We start from the raw sequence: 16,749 nt of genomic DNA, 5'->3' as shown, positions 1-16,749 counted from the left end.
GATCTTTTTCAAAGACCATACCCTGCACAAGAGAACTGGAATACATACACTATTTAAGGGTGTGTCTTAAAATCATGACTTCCATATGCATTCAACAGATGCTTCCAAGTAACCAATAAAATCCCTACTGGACATGACTTCCATGTCATTTTAATAATTTATAACCTTTTATGCAACAATTTTTTCCACATTGAAGCACTTATCCTTTCTGGCAAATGCCTGGTTATGTGTTAAGGGGCTGTGACAGAGACAGATCCTCCTAGCAACAGGTAGCGCAATCCAGAGAACAGAGCCTGGACTGAGTCTCAGTTTTCCTGCTCACTTAAAGTATAAAACTGAGGAAAAAAAAAAAAATATAAGTCAGTTACTGCTGGTAAGCTTCAGCTTCTCCATCTTTCAAACAGAGATAAGACTTGCCTTTGTATCACCATCTATCTGAACACAGCCATGTGAAAACCACTTCCAGAAGAGCTCCATTTCTAATAATCGCTACTGTGACAGTGAGATTAAAAACAACCATTCCAACTTATCACTGAGCGCGCCAATGGATAAGGCAGTATGGCTTTCAGATTGTTCCCAAAAAGTGATACGATAGTTGCAGTAAATACTTTCTATGTCTTCTAAAAAGCTTTAAAACAGTTAATTTTTTGCATTGATAATAAGGTAATAGTAAAAAATACTGAGTGTTAAGTGCTCAAAACTCTGTTAATGAAGAATTTTGTCAGTGAGGTTGCTTATTTTCCTGAGATATGCATAAAACCCCCAAATATTAACAAGAAGTGACTTATACCTCCAACTAAAATCCTAAACACCAAATGGGCATGACGCTTGCTTAATACAAATAGGTATGTACATTGCCTATTGCACAGATATGGGGTCCATGGAGCGGGAAGGATGTGCAGCAAGTGAACTGCAAAGCAGGATAAAATGTTGAAGCAGAACAAAGGCAGACACTGACGAGCCTTATATGCTCACAGCAGCATCCTAACCCTCCTTTTCCAGTAGAAGACCAAATATTTATAAAAGAGAATTAGCCTGTTATTGCATGCACACAGCAAAATTCAGGTGCATCTTCAAACTCCAGTGAGTAAATAAGCCTCTCTATTAACCTTAAAATTAGATTAAGCCAAAAAAAAAAGTGAATAAAATGCTTATCTTAAATAAGCATCCACATACAAGTCATTCTAGAATATTTCCACCTTTATTCCTAAATAACCTTGTATATGCATGTTACAAAAGACATTATCCAAGTTAAACCAGTTACACTGTTTTTGTTTTGCAGTCTTGATTTTAGACTATTGGATAATCTTACAAAATACTAACAAGACTTCTTACTATACAGGCATATAATTTTTCAATTTATTACATTAACAATGTATTTACCTTCCATTAAGATGCTACCATTTAACATGCGGTAACATAATGTAACTGCTAAGCATTATTGTTAAAGCAGGTATCACATCTCTGCAATCTTGACACTGCCTGAAGATTAAAAAAAATTATGAAAGAACAGCACGGTCAAAACTCTACCATCATTGAGAATGTATTTTGAGCATGTGTGTAAATATGGAAAAATAACACACAAAGTAATCATATCCAAAAAATGTCTCTGGCAAAGAAAGATTAATAAAAAGACTACAGCAACAATAAGTTGAAAATACATTATCTTCTTTCAAAGACTAGAAAAAAACAAAAGACTTGTTCCTCTTCTTACAAGGCCTCTCATAAGGTCTGTAAGATTTATCTGAAAGGTAGAAGAAGTCCTAAGACATAATAGGGCATAAAAGATGTTCATTTTATACATACCACAAAGGGCCTTTCAGTATCTGTACCTGGTGTTTTTCTGCCTGTAGCCTGCTGTATTTTGTGTGCTTCCCTCAACTATACCATGCCACATGTCAGCTGCAAAGGTCTAATTTTGTTACAATAAACTGAAAACCAAAGGAGAATATTTAATAATGCTTCAGTGTGCAAGAGAACATAATGCATTGTCTCAAAGCCAGCAACTGTCACCTCCCCACTCGTAGATACCCAAGTCAAATTTAACACCTAAATAAGACACAAAGGTAATGCTTATTATCTCATTGGTTTCTGATATAACATTTTAATCACTAAAATGTAGTAAATTATTTGAAAGACATTTGGTAGAAATATTATTTTCCTTGGTATTAGCACAGCCAAATAGGTATCACAAGAGCACGATTTACTGTTTTCAACAGCTATGCATACATAATTACAAGGCAAGATACCAGTTTGATATGCACATAACAGGAACAAAAAATAATGAGAAGTTTAACTGTTAATGACAGTAGTGTAGAGGACAACACATTATTTCTCCTTGCACTGAACAAAAAAAAAAAAAAAAAGGTGTTTTGAAATAATCTTTTCCCCTTGAAGTCTTGAAGTATAACACTGCTCAACACATTTAAGCCACCTTCACATTTAGATTAACTCCTTTTGTCAGCACACTAGTTTCATGGTATGAAGTGATACCAGATGTTCTAGTTTTAAATGTCTCACTAGAGTATACTTACTGTGACACTTAGTAGATGCTGAGTGCACCAATGTAGTCTTAGAAATCATTTAAAGTTTGTGCTCTGTTAGCAAGTATACCTGCTAGCCATTGACAAGACACATTGCAACTTTAATCCTCAGACCACCATGATACTACTTTACCTGTTTCAGGTTAAGAAATCTCAAAGGGGATAGTGTCTATATTTAAGAATGAAATCAATAGCAAGAATAAGAGTTTACAATTTAAAAAAACAAATGTCTCTTCCTTGCTGGAAGAAACCACTCACAGATCCAGAACTGAAGGAACTCTAGGTTAGCAAAACAACAAAAAAAGAAAAACCAACAAATGGATCTTTTTTATTTTGCTTTAAACAGAAACATGCCAGTGTAAAAAGAGGCATAAAGAACACAGAAAACAGATAATATTCTTGGCACACTTCATTCAACTCTTTACCACTCCGATTTGTACCACTGTTACTCTGGTAACAGACAAAGCTAACTCATAAAATCCAGCAGGTCAGACACTGTGGGACATTTGCCATAGAGTGCTATTAACTGTCCTGCTGAAGTGTTACGAACGAGGTAGCCAGCCGGGGGAAGAAGTGGTGAGAAAGCCAACACAGTGTGACGCCTGAGAACTTCACTGGCACTTCACCAAGCCTGAAAAATGGGAAGTCTTATACTCCAAGGAGGTTCTTCCCCTTTCAACTTGCTAGTACGCATCAATGCTTTCTCTTCTGAATGTAAGCACGGATTATGTGTCAGAAGTTCCCCTCTGGGTTAGATTCATGCAAGTCACTGTACCTGAAGATTAATAGAAAGTATATACGTTCACCCAACTAATACAAAACGCTTCTGTCTTCTCCATGGTTCAAGGTATCCATGAACACATCAAGCTAGTATTCAATTCATGCACTAACTCTCAGTGCCAGCATAATCTGATCTAAATTTTTAGGGAAACAGGTCAAGGAAAAGTCAAAGAGATTAAACTTCAACTTAAAATTCCATTTGCAGTCCTTTGGAGGACACACAAAACAATACAGCCTGAAGGACGTTATATCTTAAAATCCCATTCTACAGCTCTGCAATGTCAAGAAACTCTACAGAGAACAGCAGGTAGAACACACAGTCTGGGCATTCTTGCAACGTCTTCAAAAAGCGTAAAGGAGAAGAAGAAACCACAAGAAAAGCTAGGAAAAGCACAATCTTCACAACTTGAGAAATGTCAAAGATTTTTAGCCCGTTCAATACAGGCTTCACTGTTATTACCAGTTACTCAAATACTACGGAAATTGATTCCTTTCTTTCCAAGAGTGTCCCAAGTTGTCATTTTAAAAAGTACTTAAACAAACATTTGCAAGATGAGTCTCAAAACCTGATTTTCAGTAAACGTGGTACCTTTTCTCATTTACTATGATCAAACATATCATCCTAAAGAGCTCCTCACCCAAGAAGCCAACAAAGCTTTCCCTATTAACAGCTGGGGATACAATCCTCTCTCTCATATGCCTTTAGGACAAAAATGGCTGGTAATAAGAAAACAAGGCACAAGCAACTTAAATACCACAACTATGAGTAGAGTAACTATTGAAAAACAATTCAACAATGTTAAAGTGTTTTTAAAAAGGTAGATTCTCACGTTTTTATCTATGTTAAAAAAAACCCTCTACATACCATAGATGAGAACACAAACCATTTTTGGCACACTACACCATCGCCAAATCAGGGATGATGTAATGAAGCTTAAAGTAACAATCTTTGATTAATCAGTCATATATGACACAAGAAATATCTACACTATAGCCACACTGGTGCACATACAAATGCAGACAAAGCCTAGAACTTCTAACCATCTTCTTGACATATTTATGTTTTAGCCGATGTTTGTATTTAATATAAATAAACTGACAAGGATATCTTAAGGTTTAGCTTAAGTTCTATACAAACTTTAAGAAGTACACCTAAATATATATTCAAAGACTCACAGAATTAGGTAGCTTGAACAAATATTACCTGGCATTAGAAGATCACCTTGAGTATTAGTACGGCCTCTAACCCTCATCTCAGAGTTTGATGGCCTAAAGATTCAGGTATGCCTCACCCACTGCTTTCCATAAAGGCTTCTGTTGAAAGCTCTGGCAATATTCATTAACTACAAAATGGCAATTTTTTACCAGTATTAAGGCTTTTCACATTGGCAGCTATGAAGATAAGTAATAGAAACCTATAGTTGTTTTGAGAAACCTACGTAGCTTTTGCTACTTTCTACAATACATAAAATTTGCGTGCAATGGGCATAAATGTAAAAAGAATTAATACTTAGTGGTTTAATAAAAAAGGAAACATCATTCCCATTAATGAAGTAATAAGAGCAATGCATGTATTAATGCTTTAGCATGTTGTTAAAGCTCCAATTAGGTTGTTATGCAAGAGCAATGTTTAAGAAAATTTTATTCAGTCAACACTGTATTCTCCGAAAGCATTACTGGATATAAATCGTATTTATGCATAAATTCAAGAGGTTAGGATTTTAAAAAGACAAAAATAAAGTCATATATTGGTGCTTAAGGATTTAGTTGGATGACTAATTATTTTCCTTTACTTTTACTCTCCTTCCTAGAATATCCTCATGCAGAGGATTCGCAAAGAATGAAACAGCTTCCCAGTAACAACATACTTCCTTGTGACTACTCTGAAGGCAAACTTCATTAATAACACACATTTATTTGGCCTAGCAGCCAGCATGCTTGCCATGCTAAAAGATCCCCATCTCCCAAACCACAGCTATATTATTCTCCCAGAAGAAAGTTTCCATATACCCATTACCCACATACTAGTAGTCAGATACGACCCACAATCCACCACATAGAGTAACTCTGTTTTTGAATATTAGTTCAATTTCTATATTACATAAGCTTTCATGCTCATCTAGTAAAAGTGTTACTCATCCTACCTGATCTTATGTCTCTGAGTGATATACCAGTTCATCTCTGCTTTTACAGTTCTATATTTTGCCCAATATCACTACTAAAATTGCAAGAACTGCAGAAATATGCAGAGGAGGCCCTTGGTAAGTGCAATTTTAGACAGTTCAGTAGGGTTAGAAGTTTCACTAAAAAAGCATTCTAGAAAAGTCTCCACACTCTGATGGAAATTCAGAATCTCTTATTAGGACTACACCGTTTCCTGGTACTTTTGACAGCAGAAAATTTAAAAACTGGAGAATCTGCGTGCTGCTTCCTTATACAAAACTAAACTTTCAGGTATCCCTGGAATAAGCTTACCCAAGAGTCCAAGTTTGCAAGATTAAGCTACATAGCAATGGGAAACCAGCCTGTAAATGAAAAACAACCAAAGTCTCGCAACACCGTACAGCCATAAACCTGCTACTTCCAGTAAAGCAGTATTAATACTGAGCCTAAATAATATTCATACATATGATTATTTTGCTGAAAAGAACACTAGTATTGCAAAAGCAAATGCTGAAGAGTTACTACAAACATGAAACAAGGTTACCCTGCAAACTTCCATTGTAATAATACAGCAAATGGGAAGACAAGACTTTTTAATGACAACAAACTAACTCATTTTATTTGCTCTCATGGTCACAGTGCAGTTACTTCAGTACCAGAGTTTCTCTGTCCTCTTTGTCTCATTTATTCACTTTGCTGTGTGAGAGAAAGGACACGAAGGTACTACGGAGCAAAGAGTTGGCACTCATACAGTTAAAGGCTATAATCCAGTGCATATGTAAAAGAGGTCAAATAAAAATTGCCACAGCAGAATAGTAATTTTGAAAAAAACCTTACAATTTAAGAGATAATAAATATCAGGAAATGCAGCTGATCAGAATTGTTCATTACACTCTCCTCCATGGTTGCAATGGTTCTTATTTAAAATTGCAGATGCAAGAAATCCAAGCACCTTTATCATCAATCCAATAAGCACAAAATTAAGACAGTATTTCCTTTTCACCCTCTCTCATTTCAAATTTTCCACTGGAAAACAAGAACAGTGTTCTGAAGAAAATGGCAATATTCCACAAGTGGGTTTATATCTGAAACCCTGTACAACAGAGTAGTGTTTTATGACACAGCCATAACACCATACAAAAACAGAATTATTTTTTATTACATTATCTCCATGGTGTACTGCAGATCCTAAACGAGTATAGGACAAAGAATGAAAAAGAGGAAAGATGATGTTTGTTAGCTTTAAGGAAAAAGACACCAAGCTATGAAAAATGAAGCAGTTGTTCATGTGATTCCATGAAAAGGTTATTTTCAATATAGCTATCCAGATAAATCGACAATACTGATCCACTAACCACACTCCCAGAAAAATATGTGTTTTTTAGAGGCAGCTACAAGTTTTAGGTATGCAACTGAAGTTTGAACTCCAGACTTAAGATCAGTTTTGTAGAAATAAGGAAAATTAATATTTATACCCAACTTTACAAATTCAGACTAATAAGTGTAAGTACAAGAGTCTTGTAAAAGTTCCAGCAGATTTATGGACATTTTGCATTTTGACATCACTAAATGCAATCATTTGGTAACCTAACCTTCTCCCTTGCTTTCTTGCAAGAAACAGAAGCACACAAATATCTTTCCTTTTCGTAGATTAATACAGAAGGTCACTTGACTGCACAGGTACATACCATAAGAGAAAACTGCCACATCTGTTCAGCTAACCTGAAAATTTATTTCCATTCAAAGGAATAAACTACTGTTTATGTTCTAAAATCCATCAGCTTACAGTTTGAAATTTATTGCACCTTACTGAAGGAAAAGAATATAATGTCAGTGAACCACATCTGATTAATTTCAGAAGCTGAATTCCAAAAAAATTCAGCCCCCACTGAAGAATTTCTAGAAGTACAACAAACAAGAGTCCATCAACACCTCTAGCAAAAAAAGAAAAATGTAAGCAAATTATGGCACTGCTTTACATTTATTTCAGACAGCGTGTGATGATTATTACCCCTTTGGGGAAGATCCCGAGAGTGGCTTTTGAGTTCCTTGCTATGAAGGGTCATACAACTGTGAAACTGAAAATCTAGCAAGCTTATAAACTTTGAAGAAATGGCTCACAAAGTCACACACAACCTAGTCTAAACTACACCCATGAAATTTGTCAGAAATATATAAGTGTTCAAGCTATAATAATCTTATATACCTGGACCCCACTAGCTACACAAAAAGTCAGAAAGGCCTCCAGCGAGTGTAGCAAAAGCTACACATTACAACATTTGTTTTATCTGTTGCTACTTCCCCATTCAGCAGGAAAAAGGGATCGGACAATCTGCTGCACAAGAGCAACTGGGAAAAAAGCCTTTGTTCTTTCCTTCCGTGTATTCCTCGCACACACACACCCCAGAGCGGTGGTACCCTTTCTCCTCCCTATGTGAAGCTTAGAAAAAGCATATGTTATATATCCTTTCTTCCACAGAAAAAGTGAACAGAGACAAAATGTAGTTATCTACAAGGGACTCCTAGATGTCTGGTCACAGCCACAACTTTTCCAATCTCTGAGTGGCCTGCCTGCAATTAAACACAGTTGCAATCAACTGTGAATGCAGCTGGTACATCTGGAACGAGCTGCCCTGATCTACCACCAGGCAGGTGAGACTATGCAGAAGCCCCAGAACTAATAATAAACCAACGTAATTTTTAGTCTTCATATGTCTGAATTCTGTTTAAATTCACATTCTCAAATAGCAAAAAAATAATCATAAGGTGATCTTAACCCTGTACAACTTTTAAAACACAACTACAAAACAGCTTGAGGTGCCCACATCAGGTACACATTCCAATAACATAAGACACTGAGTCAGTAGAATTATTAGTCTAGTTCCCTATAGAAGGAAAACTTACATGATTTCCATGCTCTTTTATGTTCTTCCACCTGTACTTCCAAAGTTGCTGGTGATTTTACTAAACTTAAAAAACTAAACCTACTTCTTCAAGAGAGCTCTCTTTCTTAGGGACTCTGTGCAAGTAGATAGCTGAGCAGAGTAAAGAGACTGAAGAATAAACTCACTTACCTTCTATAAATGCCTTTAGAAAGCAATTTGCACAAGGTAAAGCTTATGGTACTCCAAATGGCCGAACAGTTTTAAGAAGGTACGAGCTCTAATTAGGTCCAAAAGCCAACTGCAAACCAAGACGCAAAATCCCAGTCATGCTTTTTTATTTTTCAATTCTTATATTAAAAGCATCAGTTGTTCTTCAGTGATTATTGCAGATGGACACTCACTATAAAATTTACAGTTACTGTTTCTACAAACTCCAGGAGGCATTTAAGAGTCTTCATAAAGCTCCTTGTAGTCATAATCATCACAAATCTGAGTGATCGGGTAAGTGCTAATCTCTCAGAAAAGCAGAAACGTGAAAAGGCTGTTTACCCACAGCCATACAGAAAGAAAGCAAGCGCATTATAAATGTGAGTTTCTGGAGGGTTATTTTTTACCCTGCGATTTCTAATTTCTTAGAAAGACTAGACCACCTACATTGGAAACTGCTTTCACTACAGGTTTATTCATTAAGCATATAATTTTTCTGACACACTGCTATAAGTTTTTACATGGAGCTTTTGTTGATAAACACATGGAATACTTTGTTTGCTGAACCAATACAAGCTGAATCAGCACAAGCACTTTATGATGGCATAAACCAGTGACATATTAGGATTTTCCATAATATGCAACTAAAACCGTGTTATCCCTTAGAGCTGTGCAAATTCTTACATAGAGTACACACCCCTAACTCACTAGGGATGAGTTAAGCACAGTGGTCTGTAGAACAAGCATAGGCTGCCACCACTAATCTTTATTACTAAATAAACCCAAAGTAGATCACAATATTGTCTTAAAAGGAATAACAGAAATCTCGTATTTCTGTTCATCACATAGTCTAAACTGCAATACCCATTCAATTCAATAATTCAGAGGATGACTAGTTCCAAGAAGAAAACACCTCAAAGATGCCTTATTTAACAAACCTCCTCAACATCAATGGCTCTGAATCCACATGCAATCAGTGTCTTTTTCTGTGTTGTAAAAGAAACTGGATAGAGCCAATTTTCTTTGATACTGTGGTTGTTCCTTGTATTCCTGAGCTGGATGAAGGATACCACCCACTTTTGCTTATCGCACCTTACAAAAGCCATTCCTAATTCGAAATTGCCAATATAACTGTATACATAGATAATTTCTGTCTGCTACAGATCTCTCAAAAATGAATCAGAAAACAAAACCATGTTCAAGCTATCAAATATAGAATAAAATACTTGGAATCCCATTATCGTGCTGATACATTAGCTAGCCATATGTATCATTTGATGACTGAGACCTTAATTATCTAGCAGAAAAGCCCATAGGAAAAGGTACAGACTTGTATTTTTCCTCTCCTTTCTGTCAAACTGTGAAGACTGGAAACCTATGTTCACATTTAATTTCAGAAGCATTTTATAAACAAGCATTCGGGTACTTCCATCAAGTTATCAAGTGTCTACAATGTGACAAAGTTCTCCCTCAATCTTCCTAAATTTTGGTGCTATGATTTTTGCAGAATACTCTAATAGTACCAACATTTTAACAAGCTATGCAAATTTCACCTATCTTATTAGTTAGGGTTTCATTGTTAATCTTTTATTCCTGCCACGGCAGTGCTTTTTAATTTACTATTGTGTTACCTGAAACAAAACTGCACTTGATCGAAATCCAGATTACACCATTATGTAATAAAATAAGGAACTGATCACATTAAAATAAGAAAGAAGTTAACTATAGGATGCTCTACTTGTACCAAATTTAAAAGGAGGCCAGAAAAGTAAGTATTGCCGCATCATTTTGTATTATGTTTTAAGGTAACATACTGACATTTAGAACTTCTTCCCTTCGTTACTAATATTATTTTCTTTTACTTTACTGTTTCTCTGAAATAACAAGCTTTCTAAAAGTACTTTCACATTCTCACATATACAGAAGACTGAAGCATCTTCTATTTTGCATACACAGACCCAAAAGCAACCTACATAGCGTGTCTTTGCTTTCAAAGCAGTCCCATTTGAAAGGATTACTTATGCTGCTGCCAAGAGATGAGGCACCAGTAGAGAAAAAGAGATCGCTAACTTCCCTGACGCCCACCAAAATTTGTCCCTAGTTTTGGCACATAATCACCCTGGTCATCATCAAGTTGACTGACGAAGTCTTGTTACTTTGCGAGAACACAGATGAGACATTTAAATCTGTAAGATATTAGAAACGTTTTAGCAAAATTTCAGTAAGACATTCTGAGGACTTGCAATGGGAGCCACTTTGTTTACAAAGCAAGTAAATTTATGCCAACACTTCTCTTTACCACAGGCGTCGTAGAAGTTTGTGAATCACACTGCTAGCGTCCTGAGAACGCTTTGTGTAAGATACATTGGGAGACATCTTCAGCAGGTGAAAAGGTGAAAGCTTTCCACTGTTTTCAGTAAGTTACCTTCCTCCGTACAGACTCCATGCAAGAGGCACCACCGTGCTGTACCAGAAGAATAGACAAGGACAAGGGGGGGGAAGCATAAAGCAAAAAGTATTCGTAGGTATTTGTTGGACTGCCAGAAGCAGACCATCAGGGCCACTCACAGTCGATTTGAATGAACAGTAGTTCATAAAGCAGACTGCACATCTGATAGAGAACAGTTCTGAAACATCTGTTCTCTTTATTTCATTAAAGCAGGAACAAAAGAAATCAAATCTAAGTTATTATTAAGTCCAAAACTGATAAAACAGCTTTTACACCCACAGAAATGGAAAGGGGCCAGCCTGTATCCTGCTCTTAACTATTCCCTTTTTTCGGTGTTCCCTCAAACTTGCTAATAAACAGCCATACACACACCCGTCCATCTGGCTCCAGCTTGCTTACGACGGCAGCAGTTTGCTGTCACCTGCTATATTTTTAGGGCTACATTTCATGACCGGTCACTTTTCAGCACTCCTTGAAAATGCTATGTGCACCAAAGCCACAGATACACGTGGTTGAACAGAATACTGCAGAAATACTCTCATTAATTCAAATTCTCTCTTTCATAAGAATCACTATACACAAATAAGTTATTCTTCCTCTTCCCAAACATTTACTATACTGTGTAACTCCAGAATAATGACTGGGGACTATCACTATTAAATGCCAAGCAGGCTTCAAAGCCTGCCCCAAAATTATGGTCTCTCTTCTCATTACTGGTATATTGATTCTCCTCCACACTTCAGCTGTACCGTGTTCTGAAGACACTTGGGAAAGATAATGAAGAAGTAACAAACAATGCTTCTATACTTTAGAAGTTTAAATAACTATTTTTTCCGCACTGCATGTCGTTGCGGGTAATACTGATTGTATGAGACACAAACTGACACAAAAACATCCAGCAGCAAAGCCAAGAACCAACTTCAGTAGACACTCTTCCACTTAAGGTCTGCAGGGATTGCCTCTATTCAGATAGCTTCATTCTCTGCTAAACCTCTTCAATCCGTCGTTTTCTTTTATTTCTTATTAATAAAACACAGTAGGCTTTAGCAGTCCTAACAGAGAAGGCAAGATGCACAAGGGGTGAGGGAAAAACCCACTATATTCACCATCTCCTACACCTGTGTAGTTTTCAACAGTCTCACGTACGAAAGGTGGAAACAGAAAACCCGGGCACCCGGGCAGCGCAGCTGAAGGAAGAAAGGGAACATTTAAAAGCAATCAGTTCCTGCCCTGTCCCGGCCTTCACTTACACAAGGGAGGGAGTCGCTCGCCTCCCCAGGGATGGGCACAGGGGGAGCCCGGCCGCGGGCCGGGGAGCTCGGGAGGAGAATGGAACCGCTCCTGCCCCCTCGGGCGACCCCGGCCCCGCGGCGGACACCGGCCCCCGGCCGCGGCACCGCCCCACAGACGGGGCCAGCCCCGCCGCCGGCTCCACGCGGCCGTCCCGGCCGCCCCACCCGCCCCTCCGCCAGCGGCGGCCCCGGCCCCCGCGCTCACCAGCCCGTCGATCTGCACTTGCTTGACGGCCGAGTCGCCCGTGGCGGCGGCCTTGCCTTTGCCTTTCGAGGCGCCGAAGCCGCTGCCGGCAGCCCCGGAGCCTTCCTTGCGCGACGCCATCTTTCCCCTCGCACCGACCGGAAAGAGAGAAACGAAACACCGGAAGCGGCGGCGAGGCGGCGGCGGCGCGCAGGGAAACGGCTCCGGGTGGAAACGCGCGGGGAGGCAGGCGCATGCGCGGTGGCGCCGCGGGTGCCGTGGCGGCCGTGCAATGGCGGCGCTCCCTCACGGCCCCGGGCGCGGCGGGCCGGCCCTCGCTCGGCCTCGCCAGCCGGCACGGCGGTCCCAGGCGCAGGATCCACGCCTGGAGCAGGAGGAACCCTGTGCCTTGTGCAAAGCGCCGGTGGCCGTCCCAACTCACCCGATCTGGGAGGGCCGAGGGGCCCTTCCTCACCGCCTTCCCCCCCACATGGCGGCTGGCGCCTGGCAAACCGTTTCTGACAACCGGGGAAGCTCAGGCTGTGCATTTCCACGCTCCCCTGGGCGATTCTGATGTTAACAGTCACGTAGCGCTACAGCCATGCCACTGGGGCAGACCTGGCCCGGGCCGCGGCGAGGGCTCCCAGCGGGGCTGCGGGCGGCTCTGCTCTTGGGGAGCGCTCACCCCTAATAACCCAGCTTGATACTGAGGGAGAAGCACTTCCAAGAGAGAATAGATTTGAAAGCTTAGGATTTTAGCTTTAAAAAAAGCAGACTGCTATGGAGTTACGTGAGTATCTGTCTTGAGGATGAATAACGAGTGCACTGAGAGGGGATACAAAATCTTAACATTAGATACAAACAATACCCTGAACTGTCACCTACTCTTGTGGTTCCCAGGAAAGGGTTTAAATGTTGTATTAAAAGTTAACTGTTGGGTTTGCTTTGCTGCTCTTTTTTTGTTTGGTTGGTTGGGGTTTTTTTCAAAGTATTTAAAACCCTACACATTCTTCTGAAAAATGGAGTGGGCTGTGAAAAGTAGACGTACCAAACACTCCAAAGCTCTCTAGAGGCTATGCCAAATATGTGACCTCATAAAAATTCACCATTAACCTTTTCAACAATGTAGTTAAACTGCTTTCTAACTGGGGGAGGGAAAGATATCTACCAACACCAATACGAAGATGTATCTGCATTTTCTAGCAGACACAGACACATTTGCCTGTTCCTATAAAACAGCCTTAACATCACAAGAACATTCCCTACCAGCTGCCTGCATCTGAGCTGGAACAAATTCAAGCAAAGAATCTAGTATAATAATCATCCCCACCAGGCAAACCTAAATGCCACTGGTATCACTGACCAGATCTGCATTGACTAACAAGAGACCCAAATACCCAGCTTAGCTAAGAACACCTCGCTTTAGATGTCTAAAGCTAGGTGTGATGAATCCCACTTCAGATCTCCCTTTGGGAAAAATCTGTTAAATGGAGATTAAGGGTGAAGTTTAGAACTGCAGCATCACTGAGGTCAAATGTGCCTTGTGCCCCAAAGAATCTGAAGTGTGCACGTGCAGCGGGATTAGGGCGTTGTTCTAAAAAATAGGTTTGTAGAGAGGCTGATGCAATAACGACCCAGAGTTTCAAGGCAGTATGCTGCGGCCAATGAGCTCAACCATCACGTAGGTGTTGCAAATTTGAGTCCTACCCTTCACAGGTTTCCATGACTGAATGTTGCACTCCCACTGGCATTGTCTTTTGAAGTTTTTCTAGAGAACAAAGTTGGTTGATTCAATATTAATATTTCACTTTGCTGTTACATACACATGCATATCCAGTTTTAATTTACAAATATGATCAAATAGCTTTAATTAAAGAAAAATAAGATTAGGAAACAGTATTATGGTAATATAGTGGTTTTCAACTCCAGTCCATGGATTGCTGGAGATCTGTGGGCTGCTTCAAAGATGCTGGTGAAAGGTGTTTAAATAGAAAAAACGTGCCTTCTGTCAGTAAATGCACAGTGCTTTACCACTGGCAAATTCTCAGGGATCTGAAAAGGAATGAAAACTCCTGGGATAAGACAAATGTGATACATTATTCCTGCCGATCAGTTTTTGAACAGAAACTCAATGTAATTTAAAAAGATGGAAAAAAACCCCAAAACCCCAAACCAACAAGTAGCTACAGCACAGAACATCAGCACGTTCAAAGAGGTTGCTGTGGGCACCCAAAATAGCCCTATTCAAGGGACTGGCATAGGGCTCACATTACTTAATGCACTGCCAGAATAATTCAGTCAATTTGCTTAATTATGATTAACATGAAAAATGAAACACAAATATCAACTTTCTACTTTACAGAACTCAGCAGATCACTGGAGGCAAGAGGCCATAGAAAATTTCACCACTGAAAATACTGAATTCTTGAAAAGGAGGCCATAAAAAGGATGTCAGACTGAAAAGTTTTAGTAACATTGCCCAAGCTACTCAGGAAAACCACAAAACAGAAGACTTCCATCACAAAATATTTTAGAAAATTCAAGTAGTGCACAAACTCCATTAATCATTTTTAAATGATACTCTAAATCAAAAGACATCTGGAACCAAACAAAACCCTTTTATTCCCCAGTCCTGCTTAAGTAAAAACCTTGGTAGAATTCAGATGTGTCATTTATCTCTACAGCACTGCTGCACTGTAGCAATGCTATGAGCAGAAGTAGTGTTGCTAAATGGAAATTATCTGATTAAGGGTTCAAAGATGGAATCCCTTCCAAATTGTCAGACTGACTTTACCTTAAGGGCTAAACCAACTTGAATTACGTTTGTGTACGCTGCAGGCTAAGACCATGCACATGAGTAGTTACCAGAGATCGGCTAACCTGCAATGACTTGTTACCACTTGGTAAATGGGTCATGTCTGAATTCTGTGTTTTTCCTCCCTACCCTCTCAGCAATTCCAAATATTTCTAAGCATAATGAACACCTTCATTTCATTATCACAAAGTATAGAGGAACAGGGAAGAATCACTTAGGATACACATATAGCAGTCTGTACTTGTACTGAGACACAACAGCACCCCAAATACAAAGTTGCACTAATGACTACAATTGCCTAAACCAACATTAATTATCTACAAAAAGAAATTGTTTCCAGTAAAATAATCTCCAAAACTTGGTGGATTCACCTAACATAGACTTAAAATTACCTTGTAATATCTCGCACCCTTACAGGAGTTTCAAGTTCAGAAAAGCTCGGTTTTCTCAAAGAGATGGGGTATTCAGGCTTAAACTTTCAAACATCAAGAAACACAGGCACTTGGCACATCTCCATATGAATATATCGCTGACCTTTTTCAGCGTGCCATTATATGTAACGTACCTACTCTGCCTTAGCAGCCGTGTGCATTGCTTGAAAATGAAGTATCTAACATCTTTTGTTTGTGAAGTAAGGCTTGTATTTGGGAGAACTGTAGTGAATATAAGGCCGTACTTAATCCCTGCGTTCAAGTACAAGGGTTATTCCATGTAATTCTACACACGGCATGGTCTGTTTGCTCCTTTTGAAATCCATTTTTTATTCACAGCATGCCTTTTGATAGTAGCCTCTTGCTTACATACCACTTTCATATCCCATAGGGAGAGTGAAAATCCTTATGATGAGAAGGTTCCTCTGTGTCAGTAGTACCTGTGGTGGGTTGACCCCGGCCAACAGCCAAACACCCACCCAGCCTCTCGCTCACTCCCCTCTCCCACAGGATGCGGAGAAAACAGAAGGAAGGCAAGAAGACTTGCGAATCGAGTTTCAGAAGCCATGGGACAGACAAGATCTCTTAAATGCTCATTCTTTTCTTTCCTTTGTTTCCAAAAAAACCAAAAGGGGTCAGGAGACAATGTAACAGGGTCCCTCAGGTCTCTCCAGTAGATGCAGTTTTGCCAAATGCGTACTTGTATAACTATATATAACTGTAAAACTGCAATTATATTCAGTAGCGCTGCATGCCATGTGAGGGCAATTCCAAACACCAACTACAGCTTCAGGAAGCAGCATTGTGTATAAATCCTGTGTAATTCAGGGTTTTCAGCCATTGGTGTTCTGCTGACCACAGCATTTTAGTCTAAAGGAAATGAAATATCCCCTGGCCTATCACCTCCGTGTTAAAAAGGTTCTCCCTGATAAATAAGGTAGCACTCTACACCCACTTTGTTCAGATACCACTGATAACGATGCAAGTCACTGAAGTCAGG

General features: G+C 39.4%; 1 protein-coding gene across 1 annotated transcript in view; it reads right to left on the bottom strand.

Moving 5' to 3' along the window:
* The window catches only part of EIF3H (eukaryotic translation initiation factor 3 subunit H), an 88,955-nt gene extending 76,290 nt beyond the window's left edge, over positions 1 to 12,665 (bottom strand). The window contains exon 1 of the mRNA XM_082318704.1: positions 12,525 to 12,665. Within this exon, the coding sequence (XP_082174830.1) occupies positions 12,525 to 12,644 (120 nt within the window). The 5' untranslated portion in view covers positions 12,645 to 12,665. The remainder of the gene's footprint in view (positions 1 to 12,524) is intronic.
* Positions 12,666 to 16,749: the final 4,084 nt, after the last annotated feature.

The sequence above is a fragment of the Platalea leucorodia genome (genome assembly GCF_965183815.1).
Source record: "Platalea leucorodia genome assembly, chromosome: 1".
NCBI classification, from domain to species: Eukaryota; Metazoa; Chordata; class Aves; order Pelecaniformes; family Threskiornithidae; genus Platalea; species Platalea leucorodia.
Note: the sequence above shows the minus strand (reverse complement) of the source record. Positions and strands in the feature narration are given on the sequence as shown.